The following is a 19,552-nucleotide window of genomic DNA, read 5'->3' on the forward strand; positions in this document are numbered from 1 at the left end:
AGTACCTAGTACAGGTTCCAGGGCATCCCACCACCGAGTTACCCAAACTGCAAAGCAGATAACCACCCACGGTCACCTCCCGGCTGTTCCAGCTCTATTCTGAGCATGAGGGCCCCCAGGGAACTCACCACCCCGCCTGGTGCATCGCGTTGAGAGGAGCCGGATGATGTGCTGAGAAGCCGGCTGCGCTGCTGACAGTCCCCACGGAGAGATTCGCGGTCTCTCCGAGCGCTAAAACGGCCACACGAGGACAAACGAAAATTAAAGATGGCCGCCGTAATGCAAAAAAACTGCCAAGGACCACAAGAAAATGGCCGCCGAGATATACAAGGCGCGACTACGGCAAAATGGCGGCCGTGGCGCACTTTTTAAATTAATTTTTTTTTTTTTTTTTTTAAAGAACAGACACAGCCAGCAGCCACAGCAGCACAGTAAAACAGCACACAAGCCCCGCAGAGAACACTACAGCCCCCTGCAGTGAACACACACAGCCCCAGCTAACACACAGGCCCCGGTGATAATAAAGGGGTCACTACTTACCTGTCCTGCGACTACCGGCTGGATGTATCCCAGACAGAACCAACGTCCGCTAAACGGCATGGCTGTCGGCCAGACACACTGTGACAAAGCCATAAAAGACCGGTCATATGTGTGCCCTAGAACCGAAGTTCCCCGGCCGCCCCTGGAGCAACGGGGCCTGTCGTGGACGTCCCAAAGCTGAGCTGAGGGCCGGCACACACTCGAAGGCCGAACATGGGGGGACTACAAGGGCCGAGGACCCAGCCTGTCACCCAGTCGGCTGTTGATAGAAGAATCGCAGGATTCAAAAATGCAGGAACAAAATAATAAAAAGCGAGAAAAGTCGCAAGAAAAATCGCAAGAAAAATTGCAAGAAAAACCCCAGAGTCCAGGACTCCAGAGAGAGCCTGACTCTCCTGACGGTTAGGCAGAAACAAACTGAAGCTGCAAGAGCAGGGTGTGGGTTATGCCTGGGGGAGCCACGCCCCCTGGGAGGAGCGGCATGAAGGAAAGTTTTTAACACCTTAAGTGCTGTAGAATTCTGCCTAAATCTCCTGGTAGGAAGAAGCATAACCCTAAGGTCAATGAAGGCTGTGTCCGTCTATGAACGAAAGAGAAATTGTGTTTTAAAACCACGCATTAAATGTTAAACCAAACAAGTGAAATTTAAATAATGTTGCACAAAAGTAACATTCTCTCTATGATTCACTAAACATAAAAATGTTACTGTTGCAAACACAATCCTTTCAAGATAAATCATGTGCACCAGTGATCCCCTCCATCTCTTGTCATGCAGCCTCTTACCAGCAAATGAGACCCCCAACTTTTAGGTGGTCTCATAAGCATTTCAAAAGATATCAGGATCTTGTAGCATGGATCATGGGCAGAGTTTCTTTAGCCAAATGAAAGACTGCACCAATCACTTCCTCTCCAACACCAAATGCCAAAGGATCATAGAAATCTTGATGACAAATACTGCAAGGTTTATTTAATAAAAATGTATACAGATCTATTCATCCAAATCCAGAAAAACCAAGCGTTTTTCGTATCAAAGTAAATATCCGCCGCTAGTACCGGCTCCAGCTGGTGGGCGACATCAGCACAGGCTCCACCTCGATGTAGGTTTCCTCCGAATGGACCCTCTCAAGGGGATCGGCTGAGTGTGCTGGCAAATATATCATATAAATACAATCTTAAGCCTGTAAATGACACCTCCAAATTCAAGTGTCTGCTTCACAGTAACCACTTGCCGACCGTATTATTATTTTTTTATTATACAGGATTAACAGATATATGTTATAACAGATATATGGAGGCTCAGCTGCACCAGATCACATAATAGGTGTGTGATCTGACACTTCTGGGCAGGCGTGCGCCGTCGCCATATCGCAATCCTGCTATAAGTCGCTGATCACTGCCATTACTAGTAGAAAAAAAAATGCAATAAAAATGCCAATATATATTCCATAGTTTGTAGACGCTATAACTTTCGCGCAAACCAATCAATATACGCTTAATGGGAATTTTATTTTGCCAAAAAACATGTAGCAGAATACATTGTGATGGTGTGTATGGGGCTTAAAGCTAAAGAAAGTAGTTTTGTTTTTGACTTGTTTGCCTTTCTGTTTATAGCAAAAAAATAAAAACAACCAACCCACACACGCAGTGGTGATCGAATTCTACCAAAAAGAAAGCTCTATTTGTTGGAAAAATAGGACATAAAATTTTGTTTGGCTACAACGTCGCATGACCGTGCAATTATCAGTTAAAGCAGTGTTTCTCAATTCCAGTCCTCAGGCCCCCCCAACAGGTCAGGTTTTCAGGATTTCCATTATTTTGCACAGGTGATTTGATCAGTTTCACTGCCTTAGTAATCACCACAGCCTTTTCATCTGAGGGAAATCCTGAAAACCTGACCTGTTGGGGGGGCCTGAGGACTGGAATTGAGAAACCCTGAGTTAAAGTAACGCAGTGCCGTATCGCAAAATCTCCGGAGGTCAAGTGGTTAAAACAACTATTCCAGATCTGAATAGGTATTGCTAAAAAAGAAGGCCCACTCAAGGATCCCATGCAAAAAATACAAGGTAGCTTTTGTCAACCAAAAAAAACAAATATGAATTCCTATAGGTTCAGTGCCCAGCCCCCCTTCTCCCTATTAGGTAAAAATAAATACCACTAGCTCCAAAAACTTGAATAGGAGACCACATTTAACATTATGGAATTCAAATGAAATAATTTAAAATAAAATAATTGTATATGTATATACTAGAGGACTATAAAGAGGGGGGGGGCACAAACACCCCCCCCCCTCTTAAACATTATTACCGGTCATTAATGAAACTAATCAAGTCCTGACAAACTTGATGGAATTTTGACCTCAAGTCTCTTATCCCTTATGGATTCATTTGATTAGGACTTGAATAGTTTCATCAACAGTTAATAAGGTTTAATAACGTTTTCCTTTTTATAGTTCTCTAGTATATACACATACAATTTTATTTTAATTTATTTCATTTTAATTTAAATTTCAATATTTCCTAAAATGAATTACTGTATTTATTGGCGTATAACACTCACTTTTTTACCCTGAAAACAGAGGGTAAACTGTGCCTGCGTGTTATACGCAGGGGGCCGTGGAAAGGTTTTTTCCTGAAACTTCCCTCTTAAAGTTAGGGTGCGTTTTATACCCCTGTGCGTGTTATACGCCGATAAATACGGTATATAGAATGTTAAATGTGGTCTCCCATTCAAGTTTTTGAAGCTAGCGGTACCCATTTTTACCCAGTAGGGGGAGCACAGAACCTACGGGAATTATTATTTGGTTGACAAATGTTTTTAAGGATTATTTGCGTGGGATCCTTAGATCCTTAAGTGGGTGCCTTTTTAGTAATACATATGCAAATAAGGAAAGATTTTAATGTGAAGCAGAAACTTGAATCTGGAGGTGGTATTCACAGGCCTAAATCGTATTTATATGAAATCTTCGTCAGCACACTCAGCCGACCCCTTAAGAATGTTTTTTTCAGAGGAAACGTGCGTTGGGGCGGAGCCTGGGCTGACATTAGCTGGCAGCTGGTACCAGCGACGAGATTTTTACCTGGATACAAAAAGCGCTTTGTTTCTGAATTTATGCGAGTAGATCTGTATACATTTGTATTAAACAAACCTTGCGGTATTTCAAGATTGAGATTATCTTTTCTATGATGCTTTGGCATTTGGTGTCAGAGGAAGTGATTGGTGCAGTCCTTCATTTGGCTGATGAATCTCTGCCTGTGATCCGTGCTACAAGAGCCTGACATCTTTGAAATGCTTAGGAGACCACCTAAAAAGTTGTGGTCTCAATTACTGGTAATGGGCTGCATGATAAGAGGTGGAGGGGGGGGGGGGGGGATCACTGGTGCGCACAAACTGATTACTTTGAAAGGATTGTGGTTGATTCACTAAAGATAAAAAAAAACAGAGATTTCACTGTCACAGAGCGCGATTCATGAAATGTTAATTTCATGCAAAATGGTTTCAATTTCACTTGTTAGGTTTAACATTTAAACGTGTGGTTTTTAAATACAATATTTGTATATAAGAGTAAGGAGAGTTTTCAGACAGCGCAAGAGATGGTTTAATTAACCCACCTAACTTGCAATGCACAATACCCAGTAACTGCAGTTCTAAGTCCTGAACTTGGAAGCACTCAGAGCTTGAACACTCCTGTTCATTTAATAGGAGGAGAAGGGAAGGTTGGAGTAGTCATCACTAGTCTCCCATTCCTTCCATCCAGCTAATCCAGGAGAGTTAGAAGACCATGACTGAAGCATTTAGTTCTGGTATTTTGCTGGTCAAATGCAAAGATAGCTGAATAAAGGGCCCAGCAAAATAGCCCTAAGGAGAACACTAATGCCAACATCATTTATAGCATATAGTGGACCAACTGAAGTAATAAAAGCTCCTCGTCTCAGAAGGAGAAAAGTGACATTGATGCCAATATACAGAACTATAGAACGTCAATGCCACCATCAATGGAGTGAATTACTTGGGCAAACCCTCACACTACATAGTTGTTAGCAAATCTAATGGAAAAATGCACATAAAATCAGACGTACCAAGTGGCAAACTTAACAAACCTGTGGCTGGCAAAAAAACAAACACACACACATTTACGACTTACCTATAAAATCGAGTTTTGAGTATGACAGCTCACGGGACAGCTCCACTAATCCTTAAAATCGGGATATGGGCCACCTACAAGCTATTGGACACTGGCAGGAAAAAGACAGGAAGTCCTCTCAAAAGCATAACCCCTCCCCTGCCAGAAAAGCTTCAGCTTTGTGACAAACCAAAAAACAGAAGGGAGGGATATCCATTTGATGATGTACTCCAAAAAAATGGCTTTTACGGGCAAGTCATTTTCTTTAGTATACATCAGGGAGCGGCGACAGTAATTGTTACTTTAGCCACTTGCCGACCGCGCACCGCCGTTATACGTCCACAAGGTGGCTCGGCTGGGCGAGAGCACGTAATATGACGTTCTCTCTCCCAGCCGCCCGCTCGCCCCCCGTGCGTGTGCCCGGCGGGCGCGATCGCCGCCGGGCACACGCGATCGCTCGGTACAGAGCGGGGACCGGGAGCTGTGTGTGTAAACACACAGCTCTCGGTCCTGTCAGCAGGGGAAATGCTGATCTTCTGTTCATACAATGTATGAACAGAAGATCAGTGTTTCCCCTAGTGAGGCCACCCCCCCCCCCAGTAAGAACACACCCAGGCATACTTAACCCCTTCCCCGCCCCCTAGTGTTAACCCCTTCACTGCCAGTGGCATTTTTATAGTAATCCAATGCATTTTTATAGCACTGATCGCTATAAAAATGCCAATGGTCCCAAAAATGTGTCAAAAGTGTCCGAAGTGTCCGCCATAATGTCGCAGTACCGAAAAAAAAAAAAAAAAAAAATCGCTGATCGCCGCCATTACTAGTAAAAAAAAATATAATAAAAATGACATAAAAATACCCCCTATTTTGTAAACGCTATAACTTTTGCGCAAACCAATCAAACGCTTATTGCGATTTTTTTTTACGAAAAATATGTAAAAGAAAACGTATCGGCCTAAACTGAGGAAAAAAAATGTTTTTTTATATATTTTTGGGGGATATTTATTATAGCAAAATGTAAAAAATATTCATTTTTTTCAAAATTGTCGCTCTATTTTTGTTTATAGCGCAAAAACTAAAAACCGCAGAGGTGATCAAATACCACCAAAAGAAAGCTCTATTTGTGGGAAAAAAAGGACGCCAATTTTGTTTGGGAGCCACGTCGCACGACCGCGCAATTGTCTGTTAAAGCGACGCAGTCCCGAATCGCAAAAAGTACTCTGGTCTTTGGGCAGCAATATGGTCGTGGGGGGTAAGTGGTTAGGGATGCCTCAAAGCACTTAAAATGAGGGGAGTGCAACAAGCACCAAACAAGAGGCTAACCAGAGCAGCCCTCCAAACACTGCAACCAAAAGAAGCATCCCAGTGGCTTCAATATCCACCCTGTAGAACTGAGAAAAACAGTGGCTTTATGACAGAAAGGTCCCAGACGTGTCAACGCTCCAGGTAAAATGAGCAGACACTTGGCTGAGAGATCAGCTAATATACCCAACAGGAAATAATAGACTTGGAACTTGCTTGACCGTTTTTTAGGGCCCTTGGGTTTTTCAAAGAGAGGACTCTAAAGTCTGGAGCACCATATCCCCAACAGATTGAGGTTTAGGACAAAAAAGAAGTGAAATGAAAAGAAAAAAACTTAGGTAAAGAAAGATGGTTTAAAGCGGTACTAAACCACTGCTTTTTTTGTCAAAACCTGCAAGGCAATGTCATAATGTGCTAGTTTGCATCGCATAGTAGCACATTATGTGAAACTTAATGAAAAAAATCTGACTTTGCAAAAAAAGGTCGGGACGATCTGTCTGAACGCTGGAAGCCCAAGGTTCGTCCTCCGACAGGCACCCTGCTCTGCAAAGGCCAAGCTGGGGCAACCAGAATTACTGGAATTCCTTCCACTTGAATTCTGCGACATATCCGCAGATGTAGCTGTAGTGTAGAGAATGCATAAATCATGGAGAACCGGTCCTATGGCATCACCAGAGCACTCACCGTAAATGCCTGAGGAGTCCTGGATGCAAATCTGTCCAATTTTGCATTAAACCTGGGTATCTGAAGACATAAATCCAGAGTGGGCCACCGTTGACAAAGCTGAATACTTCTGGGGGAAGAGTCCCCGGAGACAATAGATGAGCAAGTACGCTTGCCAAATTTTCCACTCCTGGAATGTGAACCACGGACAAGAGGGAAATGTGAAGCTCCAAAGACAGAATGAGATTCACTTCCTTTTGGGTGGTTCAAATCCATGTGCTTCCTTGACATTTTTCATGTATGCCACAGCTGCAGCATTGTCAAGCCAACAAGTGGACCTTGTAGTTTCATTGATCAGTGCAAGAGGGCAAAGTGGATCACCCACAAATCTAGAACGTCGATGGCCATCAGGCACTCCTGCAGAAACCAGGTACCGTATCCTTCATCGAAAGATGACCCAGGACTTCCCCCAGCCTGACATAGTGTACGCCGTCAACACTGTCCAAGAGATGGGGAGAAAACACTTTTCCCATCTCCAGCACTTGGGAAGACATCCACCGGTTCAGAGACTTAAGATTGTCTGATGTAAAGCCATAAGGGAGTCCAAGGAATGATATATTCTGTCCAAAGTATGTAAAATATTCAGTCGAAAAAGGTCCTGGAATGGAACTGGGCAAACAAAAACGGCCTTGAATGAGGCAACCATCTTTCCCAAGACTCGCATGCAACAATGAATTTAGGGAGCACTCGGTGCAGAGATTCCACCTGCATCCTTAGTGCAAGGCATTTTTCTGCAGATAAACACTTCAGCCAAAATCCTGAGCACGTGCACAGATAAAAAGGCCCAAAACAAAATCTGCTGGATGAAATCCTTGAGGGCATCCACTGTAAAACACATGGTCCAAGGGAAATCCAGTAGTCGAGCACCAAAATCAACATCTCCATACCTAGGATTCTAGTCTCATCATATCACATGGTCAACCAAACTAGTAAGAGTCGAGACAACAGATTGCAGACTCAACCGATAGCAACTTTTGTGAATTCTCTTTGACTGGTGCAACGTTGGGGTTATTTAGCATCTGGGTAGAGCATACCAGTGAGCAGAGTCCACACCAGTTGTGCTTTTTAAAGGGTTTGTTGACCCACTTTTATTAAAAGAAAGAAAAACGTCCATCCAGAATTTCCCACGCAGGGGGTTTCAAGTGCTACAGCAATAAAGAAATAGACAACCGAAAATGCCGAGCCACCTGGCTCTCTTCAGAAATACAGCCCCTTAGGCTTACACTTCAGCCTTCTTGGCCACGTACCAAAGTACCTGTACAAATCACTGTACCTTCTCTCAGCTTCTGTGCTGCTCAGCCCACAGCTTTGGGTCCTGTCTATACCATGCAGACATGCATGCTTCTCCCTTGCTTGCCTGGACTCCTTGGGAGGGTGGAGTCCAGAACACTGGTCCTGACTCTACTATAAGCCCAGAAACAACCTGTTCAATCAACCAGCCAGACTGCTGGCTGTTTCCAAAACCCGGTCCCAGGATTGGAGATTCCATCCTACCCATGTCACTATAGAATCTCCGGGCTCCAGGTCCCCAAGTGGATTTTATAAACTTTGGAGGAAACTGACCAAACAGATTCCTCCACATTAAATAACCCTGGAGCCCCTCAACCTGCCTATTTGAGAATCCTGGGCAACCATTACCAGGACAGGGAACTGTACTATCACACTGGGTATTGCTGTGCAAATCTCTTTGGTGGAGTCAACACCTTGTCGGAGTGAACCAAAGTCCACATACTAAATGTCTTTAAGGTGAGATTTATGAGAAAATACAGGATCTTGAGACAGGGGCTGCCATGATAAGCAAGGCTGAACCTTCTGAGAAGACTACTCTGCAAGTGGCATCATCCTCCGTTACCAATGAGTGGGGAGTGCCTACATTTGTGACTTTGAAGGTCCGACCCAGCCAGGATTCCAGATATCCGTTGAAGCATCCCAGTTAACAGACAAAAAAATCCTCCTTGTAAATAAAGGAACCGGAGGAAGGGGCCATTAAGGTAGCAGAAGAACCCAATATGGGAAGAGTCAGAGCCACCAGGAGCTGGAGTCCCAGGGCAAATTGTACCAGGCAGGCTACATCCAGGTTCCTACCTACCTGTCAACAGTATTTGAGACCCATTCCTCCAGTTTCTCTTCCTCTTTGCATTTTTTGAGATACGAGTCCTGCTGACAGGCTATATAGTGACCTGAGCTATGTATCAATTCATTTATCAGCTGAAAGAATACTGTGCAAAAGCACCAGTGTGTGCTCATTACACCTGGAAATTACCCTTATTTGCCAGTATCCCTCCCACCAACCCAGGGCAGAGCTTACATGACCTTGAGGGATTACTGGTCTACCGCTGTGTAGGTGCTACACTGTTTGTTGCCCTGGAGTGCAGACTCGATCATTCCTTCTGCTCAAGATGCCCTGAATGCCGCACAACCTGTGAAAAACATGAAGGGGAAGAAAATGGCCACTGCCAGGACTCTATATAGGAAGCACCAGGGTTCTGTGAACACAGTATCCAGTGATAGCCAGCAACATTACATACTGTACCCACATTGCATCCATTTTTAGGATGTGGGGGTCCACGCACTACTCATCTGATTCCTATTAGAACTGTTGAGAATATGGTAAACTGTCCAGAGAGCTGGTCAATAGTGATCATCACTTTCAGACACTGGCAAAAAAAAAAAAAAGCCTTTCAGGCTGGTTATGCTTGGGAGAGGACTTCCTGTCTTTTTTTCCCACTGTGTCCAATCACAAAAGGCAGCCTATAGCGCCGACATAAGAATTACTGAAAGAAAGAACCGCCGCTCCAGATGATGCACCTCCGTGATAAATAAAATAGCCCAAAATCCAGTGGGTGCAGGCAATGCACAGAGCATAAATGGGAGGAAAGAAATCACATTGGTTATCAATGTGAAACTAGTTAGCTCTATTACCCCACTGTTTGCTGTTTTTTCTTGCTTTTGTAGTGTTTTTTACCAGAATAAAAGGCAACACCTTTTTACCTTTTATTGGAGTGCGGCTGTCCAAAATTTCTTTCCTCCCATTTATAAGAATTACTGAAGCTGTCCTGTGATGTAGGATAAAAGTGGCATCAATGTAGGTGCTGTCGAGTGTGCCTCTACAACCTGGTAGCATGTAACCAGCCTGCAGCCACTTATCGATCTACCCTGCACTTTAGTTAGGGAGATCATCCTTCACAGCGATAGGTCAAGAACTAGTTGCAGTACATGTAAAACTGTGAAAATAAGAATTAGGTCGCTTTTTGGGCACCTGTTTTTGGGTTCCAAAAGCTTTAATAATACGCATTACAACAGCTGTAGTCCTACAAGGTAATACAAAATGCAAACAAAACATTGTAAAACGTACATGCAAAGTGTGATAAAGAGAAACATAATAATGCAAGTTCTTACCAGCTTCTTTTAGTATCAAAGAAAAGAACCAAAAACAGCTTTTCTTCAGCTCTGGTTTGCATCTGCTCTCCCGTTTTTAAAACATCCATTGGTGGAATTGGTATAGCAACACCATTATGATTGCAACCAACACGTGGCATTTTGGGATCTATTATCTAAAAGTAGAGAGAACATCTTTGAAGCTACAACCAAACAATACAGAAGCGCCCCAAAAATTGCACCCCAATTTTTAAAAAGTTCCATAATTATAATTTCAGCAGGCTGTTTAACGCGTATTCCTATAACAAGTTAGTGCCTGCACTCACAAAAAATGTGTAAACTCAATAATATTAACTTTATTGACTTATCAGTAGCTCTTGTGTACCGATCCTGCAGGTCTCCAAAAATCAAAAAAAAAAAACAAAAAGAAAAAAAAAAAAAAAAAAAAAAGACGGCTTTCTCGTTTTTCTTTTGAGCAAGAAAAACAGCCTAAAAGGTGACCATAAACCATAAAGTCTGATTGTACAATCTCCTTTAGATTTGTCAAAACTATATGACAGACAACATACTTCATCTATCCAATCTGTACCCAGTCTTACAAGCCTTTGTACTAAATAGTTAATGGTAGATCTAAAGGGAATGGTATAATCAGATTATATCGCTTTAGTTTAATGGACAGCCAGATTTTCATTGAGCAATCAGTGTGGAGAGTTTTAGATTACATTTTTGTCATTAGTACGATGCACACAAAATATTAAAAAATTACTCCCCAAGCACTAACCTTCTAGCAGTCAAATTCCCAGAATTCAAAAAAATGTAAAATCATATATTTCAACAATGTATTTACATTTCTAGACTACCCCTATTAATTCAAACCATATTAAAACACTTACCCGGTTAACCCCTTCCTGTCGATGAAACACATATATGCGGCCCCACTGCACTGGTCTTTTTACCGCGAGGCCGCACAGCGTGCTCCCAGCACAGAGACCAGGGTCTCATTGAGAACCCCTTTTCTCCTGATACCAGGTCACCTGATCGCTATGGTAGCCTCTGATTGGCTACCACAGTGATCAGTCACTGAAGCCTGTCCCTGTGTTTTTCTCTCTGTAAATGGAGAGGAAACATAAAAATGTATCGCTTTCCTAGCAGAGAGGGAAAAAAAAAAACTAAAAAAAATAAATAATAGGGTTTGATCTAAAAAAGTTTTGACTGGACACATGCTTTAATATTAACTTTCAAACATGTTGTATGTTATTGCAGCTATACCAGGGTAACTTCAAGCAGAGTTCCACCCATTTAAAATGTGTGTAGCTGCTGACTTTTAATAAACACACACACCTGTCCCATGGTCCAGCGATGTAGGCACACAAAGCCTCGCTCCTCTGGCTCTTCTCTCCGCGGTGCCGTGATTGTAATTGTGGGTGGGCGGCCGGCTGTAACTTCACAGCCGGGCGCGCACTGCGCATGCGCGAACAGTGTTGTGAATGACCAGGCAATCTTCTGGAACCTGTGAAGTGTCCCAGAAGATTGCAGGAAGGAAAGGTAATCGTCCTTATGGCGCCGCAGTGACAAGGGAGGAATTGGGAGCCGGGTGCCTGTCAAAACTGGGTACCTGCTCCCCCCCAAAAAAATTACAAGCCAAATGTGGCATATCAGGGGGTCACCAGTACGTAAAGCAGAAGTTCCATTTTAGGGTAGACCTCCGCTTTAAAGTGGTTCTAAAGGCTCAAGGCTTTTTACCTTCTGTGCAGCATGCCCCCAGCCCCCCCTAATACTTACCTGAGCCCCATCTTGATCCAGCGATGTGCACGAGTGCCCCAACACTCTGCCTCCTCATTAGCTAAAACAGCAGTGGCCACTGTCAATTGCAGCCACTGAGCCAATTAGGAGAAGGGGGGGTGGGACCTAACCTTGGCTCTGTATGTGAATGCACACGCAGATCCACAGCTTGAGAGCAAGCCTGCTTTAAAGCACCCTGCAAACTTTTTAGCTATGAGGGCACTCAGCAAAAAGGAGGGGCCAGGAGCACCAGCAAAGGACCCAAGAAGAGGAGGCTCGGGGCTGCTCCGTGTAAAACCATTACAAAGAGCAGGAGAGTATAACATTTGCTTTTTGTTTTTTAAAGAGGCTTTAATATCACTTTAATTCTATTTCATTAGAAACGTGTGCCCAATACTACTAGATGAAAAGGAGTATGTTACTTGTTCTTACCAATGCTGGATAAGAAGGATAACCGCTACATTTGGCCCAGACCACTTTTAGAGGTTCAAGGAAAGCTGAATTTGCACTTGCAGACACCCACATGTTCGTTTGTCCAACTTCTACATTGAAAAAGAAAGAATACAATGTATAACAAAGGGAACATTTTCAAGTATTTTTCAAGCACTGAAAACATATTGCAGTTTCACCTGACATAGTACCCTACAAGTCCCACACGATAAAAACACCACATCACATAAAACTATGTGCAGTATGGGTGCACTTAAAGAGGTTGTATAATTTCCTTTAGGATTTGTACCTATAGGTAAGCCTAGAATAAGCGTTTAGGAAATATTTACTGCATATTGCACCAATGTCATTGGCGCATGCACTCTGAAGGAAAGGCCGCATGTGCCGTTTCTTCAGGAGTGTGTGCCGTGAGTGACGTCACGCGGCTCCGGCCAGTCACACAGCCGGAGTTTGCAGCAATGGAAGGAATACAGACGAAGATGGATGCGGCCTGCAGCGGGGACAACGCAGGCTTTGTTTGCAGGTGTTTCATACCAAACACAAACAGAGGGCAGGCCACTTCTGAGCCCAGAAGATCTAGGGCAGGAAGATCCTAGACAAATTTGTGTTGGGAGCCAAGCTTAGATGCTGCTTGAGAATCCACCCGAAACTCTGCAGAGTTTGTATAGTCTTGCGGATATTGGCAAAGACTGGTTCTTTAGCAGAAAATCATTCAGGTACAAGAATCCTCAGTGTTTAGCAGAGCCAATATCAGAGCAAACATCTTGGTTAAAAATCTAGGGTGCAAAAAACAAAAAGCAGGGCGACAAATTGGTAATGGTGACCGCCTACCGCCAACTGCAGATAGCACCATCACTGAGAAAAAGATAGTAATGTGCAGAAAATAATCAATGATGGTTTCTCTTAGCTTGGGTGAGATTTCTGTACTAAAGAATTTCCTCATGATCCAATGCCACAGGGTGAGAGCTTATCAATATACGCTTCCTCTTCATGCAATAATTCTGGCTCAAGGGGGAAATCGAAGACCAAGTTAGGAGGGGATGCTGAAGGGCACAATTGTGACCCCCCTGCCATCTATGGCCTCCATAAGTCCAGAAATTCTGCTTATGAATTCCAACATTATGGCAGAAGATTCCCCTTATAGAATGTAAGTATTAGACTAATATGACCATCATACTTGGCAAAAAGTCAGCAAGGGGACAACCTCCCCCACGTGCCTCTTCCCCTGATCTTTGTCAAAATTAATGGCACAACTATCAGCCCATCCCCACATGTCAAGGTCCTAGGAGTAGTCCTAGACTCTGAACTCTCCTTTAAGCCTCACGTTCAATCACTGTCCAAATCTTGCCGCCTCAACCTTCGCAACATCTCCAAAATACGCCCCTTTCTAACCAATGACACCACAAAACTCTTATTTCACTCCCTGGTCATCTCTCGCCTCGATTACTGCAACTCCCTCCTCATTGGCTTACCTCTGCATACTCTATCCCCCCTTCAGTCCATCATGAATGCTGCTGCCAGAATCATCCACCTAACCAACCGCTCTGTCTCTGCTACTCCCCTCTGTCAATCCCTCCACTGGCTTCCGCTCGCCCAACAAATTAAACTCAAAATACGAACAATTACCTACAAAGCCATCCACAACTCTGCCCCCAGCTACATCACTGACCTAGTCTCTAAATACCAACCTGTACATTCTCTTCGTTCTTCTCAAGACCTCCTACTCTCTAGCTCTCTCATCACCTGCTTCCATGCTCGTCTCCAGGACTTTTCTAGAGCCTCTCCAAGCCTATGGAACTCCTTACCCCCAATCTATCCATCCATCTCCTTCTCTATCAGCTTTTAGAGGATCCCTGAAAACCCTCCTCTTCAGAGAAGCCTACCCTTCCCACACCTAACTGTATTTTCATTTGAGTCCATCTGATCATCCCCCACAGCTAACTACCCTTTGTTCCACTTGACCCTCCCTTCTAGATTGTAAGCTCTAACGAGCAGGGCCCTCTGCTCCCTCCTGTATTGATTTGTATTGTGACTGTACTGTCTTCCCTGATGTAAAGCGCTGCGCAAACTGTTGGCGCTATATAAATCCTGTTTATAATAACCATCAGAGAGAGGGTACCAGGGTCTCGAACCAATGAACACCTTGCAGGGAACTAAAGGCCAAGCCTGAGCTAGTGAGCCCACCTGACCCTTTTATTTCTGTCCTTTTGATCAGCCATGTTGGATAATAAAAACACCCCCCAAAGGAGTATTTACAACCTCCGCAGCAGTGCGGCAGAAGGGGGGATGCCACAGTGAAAACACCTGTTGGCAACTGGTTGAAATGACTACACTAGTTTAAAAAAGGAACAAGGCACCCATATCCCAAATTGGAGAATTTAGAGTACCGGAAAGAGGGATTTTTAATGGTGCCACAGGTATTAAAAAAATATATTTTCAATAAAAAATGTTTATTAATATCAAAATATTAAAAAGAGTGAACAAAAAAATTCTCTCAAGAATATAGAAATGCATATAAAATTATCACAACATGATATGGAACAATAATGTGCGTATAAAGCTAAAGTAGCTTTGGGCCCTACATGTTTCGCTATAGTACTTCTTTAGGAGCTGCAAGGCATATATTGGCTACAAGAGATAAAAAAATGTTTTTTAAATATATAAGATACATGACATACAACAAATACAGAATCATAATATACAGGTGAATAACAGATACACAAAAGAAAACCACGAATAAACCAAAAAGGAGGCATAGTAAAAGCCCCATTCAAATGGTCTATGGCTATATGGATCTCTTGGCGATCCATATAGCCATAGACCATTTTGAATGGGTCTTTGAATGGGGCTCTCAGAGATCCATATAGCCATAGACCATTTTTTAGTGGGGCTTTTACTATGCCTCCTTTTGATTTACTCTTGGTTGTGGTTTACTTGTGTGTATCTATGTTACTTTATGATATTCACCTGTATATTATGATTCTGTATTTGATTGTTGTATATGTCATGTATATTATATTTCATTTTTGTATCCAATATATGCCATAAAGCTCCTGAAGAAGCACTAACGAAACATGTAGAGCCCAACAGGCATATATACAGCTACACTAGCTTTATACACACACACACACACACACACACACTATTGTTCCATATCATGTTGTGATAATTTTATGTTTTTCTATAAAAATGTTGTTCTTTTTAATAGTAATAAAAAAATATATACATTTTTTTTTTTAAAACATTCTTTGTTTATACCCGTGGCACCATTAAAAAAAAAACCTTTCCAGTTCTCTATAAATTCACCTGTTAGCAACTGTTCGTAGTAGCAGGAGACCATAAATGTTTAGGTTATGTCCTGTGTTAACCACCTACTGGCTTTGCCCTAAATGATAAGCATACCCGTGCAGGTGTTACTAGAGACTAGGCTCTGCTGCAGGCAAGACCATGGCTCTGGAGCTGTAACACACTCTGCAGCTCTACACATTGCCACTATGTGCCAAGAGGACCAACCAAAGCAGAAATGTAGTGCTGGAAGCAACCTCTCAGGCCGTCACCGAGTTGAATAATCAACTTGGCATAACTATCCAGAGAGAATGCAGCTTCATGTAAGAACTTATCTCTCAAAGAGGAGGTCCATAGATGAACATCTGAGGGTAGCTGGAAGTGGTAGGGACTATATTGGGGTGGGGGGGTTGGGGGGAGTATTAAGTTACAGAATGCATTGCATGTCTGTTAAAGATACCAACTTTTAAAATATTTCATGGTAATTTGAAATAAATATTTCATACCTGCTGCAATTCTTGCTGCCCTTGCGTAATTTCCATTCTCTATACAAGATATTAGCTCGCTTCTGTCTTCGATAGTATGGCGTCGCACAAGTGCAGGTTTGCCTTTACCGCATTTTGGTAAACTAAAACTGAGTGATAAAGACATAAGGATAGTGTGACATTACAAATATGAAAATATTTTCTTCAATTGTGTACATTACCCAGCTGTATACTCTTTTCACTATTCAACAGGTACATTTCTGCAGCTGTTCTAAAGTGTTACCAATAAAGCTGTGATATCTGAAAGAAAACACTGCCCGTCTAACCAACCAATAGCAATTAAGGATTTAAATTACATTTTAATGGGTACAAAACAGTGATTGGGATTAGATATTCTTTTATGGTTTAAGAAATGGGAAAGTGCACGACAAAAAAAGTTTTCTCCCCCATGGAATGGGACCTGATATATGGGTAATCAATATATAGAAATGTGGGTTGACAGGGGGTTTTATACATTTTTACAACCCCAATGTTACTCCAATATTTGAGAATCACGTGAAGCGTTTTGAAAAGGCAAGTATAACATCTACAATCATGGTACTTTTATAACCCAATTTTGAGATGAAAATTAAATAACAATCCCAGGAAAATTCTACAACACAGTAAATTTTGCGCATTCTTGGTTGAAAAGCCAGAGAATACACATCAAAAACATCTGGAGATTGGTCTTTTAAAATCTTAATAGAAGGTTTTTAGGTCTTTAGGTTTTAGGAAGAATTGCATGCACTTGTAAAGCAAATTTTGAGAAGGAAAAATTGTAATCAGTGGGGAAAAAAAAAGGACAGAAGATGAAAGCAGTTGCAAGTGCACTTGTATGCAAAAAAAGGGGAGAAATCCCATTTTGCCTGTAATGGACCCTTACTTTGAGTGGCACAAAATGCTGTTATTTGAAGAGATACTGGATTCTGAAGCACACCTTCTACGAGGTTCCAACTTTCGGACTGGAGTCACTGCAATAGTCTTCTCCTTGTCTCCATCTCCAAAGCCATTTGGGAGGCCTGGAAAACAAATTCAAGCTACATATGAAGCTGTACTTCATTGTAATCACTGGCAGTAAAATCTATATTTGTTAGCCAACACTGCAGAATTCTTCTCACATGCCAAAAAAAAAAAAAAAAAAGGAGTTAGTATACAACAACAAAAATTTAAAATCTGTCAAATTCCTTGACGTGCACGTATACCCAATTTTTTTTTTTTTTTTTTGAGGAAATCTCCCACTGCATCTGACTGGATGAAGGTGCTGTTCAGCTGAAAATTTTCCATCTGGCTGATTTTGGAATCAAAGGATGCTGGACGGAGCCGACAGCTACCCACAGATCAAACTTAAGCCAGTTCAATAGGGAACACCTAAAATTCAGCAAGTGTATGAGCAGCTTAAAGTAGAACTATAGGCAAAGCTTTTTTTTTTTTTTTTTGTATAGAGCAAGAGAGGGTTATAACCCGTCAGATTTTTTGTTTTTTTTGTTTTTGTCATCCAAGTCCCATTTAAGACATTTCTGTTCACTTCCTAGGCCATAGCCAAAACATGAAGTGAGAGGAAATCCCAGAAAATTAAGGGAATTCTTTGGGGACCCCCAGGTTGCCATAACTAGTTTCCCCATTGGCCTGGCAATCTTCTGGGACATGTGACGCATCCCAAAAGATTGCAGAGAGGGAGTGGGAGGTGATCTTCATTCTGGCACCAGGGAGGAAGTGGGAGCCGGGTGCCCGTAAAAACAAACATGGTACCCGCTCCTCCCCCCCAAAAAAAATGACATGCCAAATGTGGCATGTCAGGGGGTCACCTACACTTAAAGTGGAAGTTAAATTTTTGGGTGAACATCCAATTTCAAGTTACTTTAATTCACACAGTGGCAAAACAAAACATTACAATAGTTTCCGTTATAGTAAAGGAATTCGTTATAATAGAAATATTGAGCCGTAAATGCCAACCCTGTTTTGATGGTGCATGTCTATAGCAAGACTGGCCATACAAGTAATTTTTTTTTGTCAACCTGCTGAAAAACGACTTGATTCCCCTATCCACACACTCCATGTGGATGGGGAAATCCCTTTCACTGAGCTATTCTGACAGCAGGGAGACTTCCCTTCCACCCGAATACACTGATCAGCACTGTCGGCTGTAGCCAGCAGCGCCGATTGAGAGAACATTTTCCAACAGGCTAGTTGTACACAAGTTGTCCAAAGCTGCCACATTTTGAAGCATGTATGGCTAGCTAAAGCCATCCTTATCCTTGCTTTTCTAATTGGTAAGCAACTTGAAACAAGCATTATATAAAAAAAAAAAAGTGCTAGCCCTGGAGAATACATTTTCAAAAGTTAGTCAATGATGGCAGCCTGCGAACAGAAAGCAGAAAAATTTGTATTGAGTATTGAAGTCCTTAGATCACCATGACATGAGGCGCAATCAATTTCAAGGACATACAAGATGGCAGCTCCTATACTTTGAGTGCAGGCTCATTTTAAAGAAAGACAGACAAACATGGAAGCATAATGTTCATGGTAAGACGAGAACATTTACTAATACCCTTTGCCGATCTATTCTCCCCGATCTTAGGAATGAAGACAAGTGAGTATGTTTTCAAGCAGAACTTCCAGGTAAGAGTAATTGCCAAAACATGCAAATCAACATTGTTCCTTTTAAGGATACAATTTTTAAAACTTCAGCTTTTAAAGGTAATTTTCAGCTCTATACAACGTGATTGGAGAAAATTCCATAGGTTTAAATAGATATTTAGGGTTATTTTGGAAGCACATCAAGTGCTTTTATAGTCTTTACTAAATGATACGTGTAACAATTCTTAAAGTCGCGAACACACCCCCCCCCCCCCACCAGTTAAAAAAAAAAAAACTTGTGTGCGCACACGCACAATTATTGTTTAGGATGTGGGCCCATTAGAATATATTTCATTATAATTTTTTTACATTAAACCAGGAACCATCAACATTCTGTCAATGCAATGTGCTTTGACCACACTTCATATAAGCTTGGATGTCACAGCTGGTACTTACACCTACTATCTGACTGCCACTTTTAGATCATGCTAAGCTACAGGAATTAGCACAAATACAGGATGCAAGCTTTCAAGGAGGTTTTTAAACTGTACTTAACAACAAACTAAGAGTAAGGAAAATCAGGCCTGTTTAGGTGTGACCAAATAAAGGGTACCTCTTAGGCCTTGTACACACGATCAGTCCAAACTGATGAAAAAGGACTGATGGTCTGATGTGCGTACACACCATCGGTTAATAAACCGATCGAGTCCAACGTAGTGACGTAAAACACAACGACGTGCTGAAAAAAACGAAGTTCAATGCTTCCAAGCATGCGTCGACTTGATTCTGAGCATGCACGGGTTTTAAACCAATGCTTTTCCGTACTAACCATCGGTTTTGACCGATCAGTCAGGCGTCCATCAGTCCGATT

The 19,552-nt window shown here is 42.3% G+C and overlaps 1 protein-coding gene across 3 annotated transcripts in view; it reads right to left on the minus strand.

Annotated features, from left to right (window-relative positions):
- Positions 1-19,552, minus strand: part of BRD1 (bromodomain containing 1) — a 104,390-nt gene that overhangs the window by 11,704 nt on the left and 73,134 nt on the right. For 2 of the 3 annotated variants that reach the window (XM_040343650.1, XM_040343648.1), the window contains 4 exons: positions 16,988-17,123; positions 16,087-16,214; positions 12,278-12,387; positions 10,085-10,239 (listed from right to left, as the gene is read on the minus strand). In XM_040343650.1, coding sequence (XP_040199584.1) covers positions 10,085-10,239; positions 12,278-12,387; positions 16,087-16,214; positions 16,988-17,123 — 529 coding nt within the window. The remainder of the gene's footprint in view (positions 1-10,084; positions 10,240-12,277; positions 12,388-16,086; positions 16,215-16,987; positions 17,124-19,552) is intronic. The other variant, XM_040343649.1, reaches the window with a different exon arrangement.

This window comes from Rana temporaria, chromosome 3 (assembly GCF_905171775.1).
Source record: "Rana temporaria chromosome 3, aRanTem1.1, whole genome shotgun sequence".
In the NCBI taxonomy this organism is placed as follows: domain Eukaryota; kingdom Metazoa; phylum Chordata; class Amphibia; order Anura; family Ranidae; genus Rana; species Rana temporaria.